The 8,949-nt window shown below is 41.2% G+C and overlaps 1 protein-coding gene across 2 annotated transcripts in view; it reads left to right on the plus strand.

The window, feature by feature from the left end:
- The window catches only part of LOC134534874 (uncharacterized MFS-type transporter C09D4.1-like), a 112,588-nt gene extending 104,388 nt beyond the window's left edge, over positions 1-8,200 (plus strand). For both annotated transcript variants that reach the window (XM_063373521.1, XM_063373530.1), the window contains exons 5-8: positions 2,298-2,503; positions 2,943-3,046; positions 5,225-5,335; positions 6,703-8,200. In XM_063373521.1, coding sequence (XP_063229591.1) covers positions 2,298-2,503; positions 2,943-3,046; positions 5,225-5,335; positions 6,703-7,009 — 728 coding nt within the window. In that variant the 3' untranslated portion in view covers positions 7,010-8,200. The remainder of the gene's footprint in view (positions 1-2,297; positions 2,504-2,942; positions 3,047-5,224; positions 5,336-6,702) is intronic.
- The last annotated feature ends 749 nt before the right edge of the window (positions 8,201-8,949 follow it).

Raw genomic sequence — 8,949 nt, forward strand, 5'->3', positions numbered from 1 at the left:
AAATTATTGTATACTGGTAATTAATTATGCCAGGATTTTATAGTTCTTTTATACATCATGCACATTTTCTGTGCATATTAACAACAATTAATGGTTGGGGTGTACATATAAGCTATAAGAGCAAAAAAAAAAAATTCGTATCGCCCAAAAAGCTAACTTCTGGCAACCTGTTTTTTAACACAAAAAGTGATATTTTTCATATCCCAAAATACTTACCAACATGAATACTCATAAAATATATATTACAATGGCTACAAATCCATATTTTCAGTGCCAAATCGAAATGAACAATAATTGTTTCGGTAAGTTCAGTAGTATCAAGTTATAATCAAAATAAGGTAAGGAGGTTTTAAATCTCTAATTATCGAAATGAATTTCTGTGTAAATAAGACTTGGTTTCATTCGTAAAAATTAAAGAATACAGTTTTATAGTTTTTAAATAAATATTAGAGCAATTTTTGTATTGATATTTTTTCAGGAGGAATCTTACTTTTTAGTGTTACAAAAGTTCGATTACATCAATGAGTTTACTAAACTGAGTTCATGTAGACGTAACTATTATAGCCGGAGGAGAGTGGCCATGCATGCGTTACTCCAGAGAAAAATTTTTATGTACTTTAACAAAAGATTCCTTTACAAACCAGTTGCCAAGAAATAGTTTGTAATACTTCAGGAAATATATTTTAAATCTGTGGAACATATTTCCATGGTTAATTTTGCATGTATGAAATGCGTTTATCGAGATGATACTGAGTATTTATTACAAAAAGTGGCGCATAATTTTACATTTTAATTGATGTTTCATTTAAGCATAAACTTTTTTGAACAATGGAAAAGATAATCGAATATTCAATCATTTAACTTTATTTTGTTGTATCATGCTTATAATGTGTGCGTAGTTAATACTGGACAGCTATTCAGGGAACGGTTTTAACTTTAACTACAGTAGGCACTGGGATAAATGCATAAATGCCCGTGTAAGGATCCGAACTCATAAGTGATATAGTTATATTCATGTAAATGTACAAATTCACAAATGACTGTAAATTAAAATTAATAATTCAGTTTCAATTACGCAAAAAAAAGTGTTAGTGTGGAGTCCACGAGCGATAGAATTGAAACCTATTGCGTTACGAGGATTCGAGAATTCCGTAGCATCACTGCTGAGTCATTTATACCTCTCCCTTGCCGTCTTTCCTTCCGGCTACGTTACGTACCTATCCCCCAACCCCCTTCCCTTGCTGTCTTCCAATTCGACCGCTAGCGCGTGTGTTGGGAGTGGCGTCGCCTCTGACGCACTCTCCTCCTCTACCGGTTCCCCCACCACTTACCTAACTATTCCCTTCATGCGATCGGAATTGTAGCCCCCTCAGCAGTTTTATTCCAGTCTATGGCCGGCAACTTTCCCCTCCCATGTGTGCGCCCTTGTAGGGTAGAATGGGAACCAGGGATCACTCCCCCTTTTTTTTATCAGGAAGGTGTTAGAGCCTCGGCTATGACCAAATGCTCGGGATACCCATCCGAGCATAGTCACCACCTCACTCAGCTAACCAGACAGTTGGCTGTGTACTTAGCCCTTACACCTTATCAGTAGAGACCGGAAAAAATTCGCGAATTCATTTAGCTACAGGCTAAATCACAAATATTTATACCTCAGTGCTGCCTCTGCTATTGGCTCACAACTCACCTGGATGACTCCGGGCAAATGAGAAACACCCACACCAAAGCTTTATCGAATCACAAGCTGCTACGCTGGGACGTCTCACAAAGACAGCAGCCAATGAGTGGGTGACATTTGACCGAGTGTACGTAGAACTATGGAGTTCATCCTGCAGGTCATTGAACCCGCGAATTTTTCCGGTCTACTTATCAGTAGAGACCCGTGAATTTCGCGGATTCAATGACCTACAGGATAGACTCCAATATCCTCTACACACTCGGGCAAATGCCAACTATTCATTGGCTGTTGACTTGTGAGTCGTCTCGACTGGGTGGCCTGTGATTCGACACTTCTATGAGTGAGGGTCTCTAATTGGCCCTCAGTCCTCCAGATTAACAGAGAACCAATGAAAGAAGCAGCACTAAGGTATAATTATTTGTATTTTAGCATAACACGAAATGAATCCGCGAAATTCACGGGTCTCTACTTATCAGCATTGCTGATCTCCCACATCACGCTGGGACCCAGTGAAACAGTGGTGCCCTCAGCAATGATGAGTTGTGGGCAGCAGCTATGAGGAAGCACAGAGCTGTGGTGAGGGAATAAGCATGTCCGCAACGACGCGGGGGTGTCGCAGTGTTCCGCGCCGCCCCGAAGCTGCCGCCCAGCGAGGCTCAGGCCAGCGTGAAGCGCCAGGAGGAGAAGCCGTCCTACTTCGCCTCGCTCAAGGCCCTGGTCACCAACAGGAACTTCCTGCTGCTCGTCATCAGCTACGGCATCAACATGGGCACCTTCTACGCCGTCTCCACGCTGCTCAACCAGATACTGCTCGTCTACTTCGAGGTGCGTCTCAGCTGTCGTGACTCTGTACAACACACGGCTATTGTTATTCCTGCAAAATATAAATTACGTATGTCAAGATAATTGGCGCATAATTTTATATTTTAATTGATGTTTCATTCAAGCGCAATATTATTTTAAACCATGGAAATGAAAATCGAGTCGTGTTATTTTGTTGTTTACTGCTTATTATGTGCACAGTTAATACTAGAATGCTTTTCAGGGAACAGTTAAAAAATAACTTCAACTATTACAGGTACTGGGACAACATGGGTAAGAAACCGAACCCAGCATTACCGCGAACACTATTCTGTAGTGATATATAGTTGTTTTCGTGTAAATGTACAAATTTTTCAAATCGCTGTGAGTTTATATGAGTATTTGTATACTGTTTATATAAAAAAAAAGGTTTGTAGTGCGAGTTGTCGCTCCTTGTGGCCAGAACTCCGAGGCGGACGGAGGCAGGATCGGCTTCGCGATGGTGCTGGCGGGAGTCTTCGGGTCAGTCATCGGGGGCGTCGTCCTGGACAAGACCCACAAGTTCAAGTGAGTGGTGACCCGCGCGCGGACAGCTGGCGTCAGCTGTGAACGGTTGTCCATGTTTCGCCAGTGCATGAGATGTACGAAAAAGCAACTGCATTTTTGCTAGTGCCTCTTTATTTATGCTCTGAAAAGCCTTTTCTGCCTGAGATGTACCTGTGGTGGTCATTTGCACATTTTCTAAGTCTTGACACTGCCTGTGGCAACTACTTGCTGCATGGGACGTCAAGGTTTCTTTACGAAAAATTTGAACATCCTTTTACCAATGCCGACTCGAATGCTAGTTTGGGATACACTTCACAGACGTTGCAGTACATATTTCTCTGAGCATTATCATACCGAACCCATTGAAATTCTGTACACCAGTTCAGAATAAACTCACGTGCCCGCACTTTTGTTTTCATTTTGATTATCGTATTCTTTCTTGTCGTCGTCCGTTTTCCGTTTTTTTTTTTCAGGCGGCTTTGAAGCACCACTTACAAAGAGCTGGTCAGTAAGAGACTGACATCCATCGACGAACAGACAAACTATACGTCCTCGAAGTAACGGTATCTTTTTTTTAATGATTCTTGCATTGAGGAAGATTATTTCAATATTCACACGCATTTGCTATTTTGCACTGTATGTAAAAAAAGAAAAAAAAACGAATAACGGCAAAGAAAGATGAATACAAAAAAAACACGAAAAAAAACAACCCAAATTCTTCGATAGTAAGTGTATAGACTATAGCAGAGAGTTCCGCGAAGGAATTGATCACAACAATATCACAGCACAGGCGAACACAGTTGGCTGACAACGACGAGGCAGTTGCAACAAGAATAGTAAACACAGACGAACAACAACAATCCTGGACAATAGAGATACCGACAGAGAAACCCAATGATGGATCTGAACAGATAATCTGGACAACTCACCGACAGTATAGCGACGCAATGCGAACCCAGCGATGAAATGAAACAGGTGTTCCGACAACTCAACGACGACAGCGCAGACGTACGCAGCAGGCTTCCCTAAGACGAGACCTAATAGGCTGGTGAAACAAATAGTCTGCCACCATTAGCGAAATACAGAAACTACGTGATTTTTTTCATAGTGGTATTTCTATGATACCACTTTATAAATATGTTACTATTTGCAATGTTCCAGTGTTATTGCCGAAATACCTCGCGTGAGTAAGCCTTGTGCTGCTATCTGGTGATCCTAACAAGAACAAGCAACATTGGCTGCTTTAATTTTTCCTTAAAAAGTTACACAATAGATTCTAACTTATTTTTAATATATTTCTGTGTGCCTCAAAGGGTTAAAACAAAACATTTTCCTATACTAGAGAGCATGTGAGGTATTGCTTGTATTTCAATTTGGATGTTAGTTCGGAGATTCAGCTAACGGAAATATTACTTAACAAAATTTCCATTTTCTTCGTAATTGCAAAGCAAAATATTTAAGAGAAAGCTGTATTCAATACATGTTATTTACAAATAAAATACAACATAGTCTTTTACACATGCATTATTTAAGGTGACACTTTCCATATGTTAGGTTCTATCTTCGGGAAATTTAGTTGGAGGAAAATTTATTTATAAGTTTATTAAAGTAAATAAATACAACGATTAAAAACATTAGACACATTAGAAACATTGTTTATTCTTTATTTCGAGTTTTTTTTCTGAGGGGATTCCAGCGGTACCACGTTCTTTCTCGAAATGTAGTGACACTTGCCTCGTTCACCTTCCTATCAAAGTTGCATTATTGTTTCGCATAGAGTTGTGAAAATCGTGACATGAGCTTTAACTAAATTTGTACAATATTAAAGTTGAATGATTATAGAAGAGTTTGAAATGGTTATTGTTCCAAAATCCTTGTTTTCAGTTTGATTATTTAATGTTTTTTATTTTACACGTCTTTTACTTTTAAATTGTTAAAATCAAACAAAAATTGTATGCAGAAACGTCGTTATGGAAACAATGAACGACTATATGCATTAATTTATTTGAGTAGCATATTCTTATAATATTTTGTTCAAAAAATAAACATTAAAATATTTAGTTGGTTTAAATAAGTTTAGTTTTTGTGTTTTTAAATATGGTTTGTAGAATGTCTTTGCTGTAAATGCAACTCCGCTGTCGCCCGGGACATCAGCGGTGAGCGACGCTAGGAGGCCTGCATGTTGCGATTGTTTCGCAGGGAGACCTCTCTGGTGGTGTACAGCATGGCTCTGCTCGGAATGGTGGGGTACACCTTCTCCTTCAAGATGGGCTACATCCTGATCGTGTACGCCGTCGGCGCATTCCTCGGGTGCGTATCTCGCAACATTGTCGCGATACAAGGTGCGTGTGCTTCCCATGGGAGAAACTTAATGTTCATTGAACCCGGGTCAGACGCCCGAATAATCCGCTTCCGTGCGTCTTAGAATTGTTTTGCTGTTGTAGAAACAAAAAGGTGATAGCAATCACAAGCCCTTGCGCGCCTTTTAACTTAACATTATATAACACTTAGGGAATGTCTGTGAAAAATATTTATGGCAGAAGAACATATGCAAACTAGGTATGGTTTTAAATTTATAGAAATTGCCCTTAACTAGTAGTAATGACGAGATATTAATAAAAAAATCAATATGTCTTGTGAGACCTCACCTTAGGGATTACCAAATTTCTAGTGGGCGCTCGTAAATAAATTTTTAAATGCTTCGGTGGGGAATTATTGGCTCGTTGATAGACGATCTCTCGGCACCAAAAATAGGAAACAGAAACGCCTCATTGCTTTCTGGTCCATCTCGGAGTTTGTCCGTTCGCACCGTCTGTGGCAATGGCTAACTAAGGTGGCGCAGCGACAACACATTGGATCTGCATTCCAGAGAACCTGGGTCAGAATTCCGGGCCCCGTCATCGTGATCTCGGTTTTTATTTCAGACATTACTGAAATCACTCAGGGAAAATGTTGGGTTGTTTTCTTACTTCAGGCCAGAGTATATCCTTTCCCCAGTATCCTTGTTCTGTGTAGTTGTGTTATCGTATGTAACGACATTGCTGTTGACTGGTGTGGTCCAGGTGCAACTGGGCCGTCGAACATTTGGGGGAAGGGGGAGGAGGGGAAGCTAGTTCAGTTAAAACATTTTTTTAAATACAAGTGTTTTCCCTGGTAGCAGAACAAAATATTACAAGCCTTTCGCCAGCGGCCGGAAAAAATTTGCAGATCCGTTTAATGGCAGGCTAAAGTTCGAAATTTCAGCCTTTAAGCCACTTGCGATATTTGCACACAGTTCATGAGGAATACTCTTGGCCAATGAATGGGAATACATCAACTAAAGAATAATCGCATCGCCGACTACCCAGTTGACACGTCTCACCATTCTGCAGCAAAGGCCCGAGTATGCAGAGGACTGTGAAGTCTATTCTAGAGGTCATTGAAATAATGGATATTTTTTTCTGGTCCCTATCTATTGTTAACGGCAATCCAATGAAAAAACTACAAGTGAGGCAATATCTGCAGACATTGTTTACAGTTATGGACACGGTAATTTTTAATTGTGTGATTGAGAATGTGCACCTACATTAAGTAATTGGTAGGGAACGCAACAGAACGGTTTGCCCCCGGGCCCTTAGTTACGAAGGCCCTCGGTGCTTCGTGCCTCGCCGTGACCTTGTGACGGCCTCGCTCCGCAGGTTCTTCATCACGAGCTACCTGACCATCGGCTTCGAGTTCGCGGCGGAGCTGACGTACCCGGAGCCGGAGGGCACCTCGTCGGGCCTGCTGAACATGATGGCGGAGATTTGCGGCGTGGGCTTCACCATGATCACGGGCAAGCTGCTGGTGTCGTACGGCGACCTGGTGACCAACATCACCATGTGCGTGATGCTGGCGGCGGGCTTCGTCGCCACGATGATGATCAACGGCAAGGACCTGAGGCGGCAGGCGGCCAGCAGGCAGCTGCGGGCGCCCGAGACGGAGATGCTCAACATCGGGGCGTGAAGATCGAGGTCGTGCGTGTGCGGGGGACGGGGGGAGTGCCGGGCGCAGAACTGTCGAAAGCGCGTGGCACGAAGGGAGCGTACAGGACACGTAAACTTGAAAGGGTTCAGGGGGCGTGGTGTCTCTGATGTAAAACTCTTCTATTGGCCAGTCCCCCGCCCCCCGCCATCAGTTGGAAGGGGCAGGGAGTAAGATGGACTTGGCAGCCACGACAAACGGCCGCACGCGCTTTATGAAGGGTAAGGGGGCAGGATGAGGAGTGGAAGGGGTCAGGAGGATAAGGGGAAGGGGTCAGGTGGATAAGGGGAAGGGATCAGGAGGAGGAGGGGAAAGGGGCGGGATTACTGATGCGCGTCCGGAAACCCCTTCCTCGTTTGCGTGCTCTGTACGCCAATGGGTGCTTTGAAGGTTTCATAGCACTCCCTCCAACTTTCAAAGGAAAAAAAAAAGTAGCAAACGAGAGGTTGACTCCAGTGTGAGGCATGTAGGCATCTGCCGTCTACTGATGAGGGAGACATGAAACAAGGTCCTTACAAAATAGAGATGTTACGGGACGCGTTAATTGGTGAAACGGTTGTAAATTGTAAAAACCTGTGTGTGTCCAGCGATTTATGCCACTTTTTCTACAAGCAAAAGTCCGGGAAATGCTTGCCAGAGATAAAACTAGGCTAGACCAGCATGATCACTGCAGAAAATATAATTTTTTATTTAAATTTGAACCACAGCAGCTGTAATTGTAGTAACCAGTTAAAAAAATGTTCGATGCAATAAGATATTTATGAAAATATGTATGAGAGTTGTGGAACACGCCAAGAGACAGACGCATGAGTGTACTTAGTCACATGATCTCGACAGTTCTACTGGCAGTTCGTGACGCAACGTTGGGGGAATGCGCAGAGTACAAAAGTCAGTCTAACTGATGTTCAGACCAGGCTAAGTTCGCTCAAGGCTTCCACAGCCGCGATCAGCATTCCAGTGCAGTATCTGAAAGTTGAAAACACGACGACTGTGAAAACCGAGAATTCGTACGAGAGACGAACCACTTGTGACACTTGCAGTTTTATTCTGGGAATAACATGACGTCACAATGGATGCGAAGGGCCGTTAATTCAAATAGTTTCCTTCAATGCTCTCAGTGTTGCTGAATGTGTCTGCTCTGGAGGAAAATAAATTGAACATTCATCGCTGTGACTTTGTCTTGTACTTGATATGAGGTGTTAATTTTTTTCTTTCAAATTTTAATTTTTAAAATAATCTTAAAACTATAAATTAATTTAGGGTATTATTTGTAAAACTAAGAAATAGTATTCTATAAATTACACTAGATTCTAGCATTCATAGAACTAAACTTTGTGAATGGATTTCAGTATTATTTTAGCAGAAAAAAATTAGCAGTACTCAATTTAAAATAAGAAATAAGATTCACACATTACTTCAAGTTAGACGTTTCAATGAAAAAATAAATAAATAAATAAAGTTTTGAAGGACGACTGGGAAAATGTTTTTGGGAGAGTGATAAACATAATATATGTAGTGATTTCTACTACTTTTTAAATAATATCGATCATTTCCAGAAATACTGACAGGTGAATTTAAAACAAGTTTTAGAATTTTCATTCTCAAGCAATGAATTTGGAATTACGTGTAATGTATAAAGCATCTATATAAATGAATATGCAAATTTCACTAAAGACATTTTCAACTGAAGGAAACTGTACCTGTCATGTCATATAGGGATTATGGATCCTGTCCCTGTTATTTTATGTGTTTGTTATTGTTAATAGATAAATAAATTTAGTTATGAAATCTTGTTATAAAGTGAAAAAAATGCATCTAATGGTCTCAGAGGCATACATAAAATTGATATTGACCCAGTAACACAGCATGAAGCAGTAAATCCTGTCAGTAGATCTTCTGTCCGATAAATGAGTTTGCACTTA

This window comes from Bacillus rossius, chromosome 1 (assembly GCF_032445375.1).
Source record: "Bacillus rossius redtenbacheri isolate Brsri chromosome 1, Brsri_v3, whole genome shotgun sequence".
Taxonomy (NCBI): Eukaryota; Metazoa; Arthropoda; class Insecta; order Phasmatodea; family Bacillidae; genus Bacillus; species Bacillus rossius.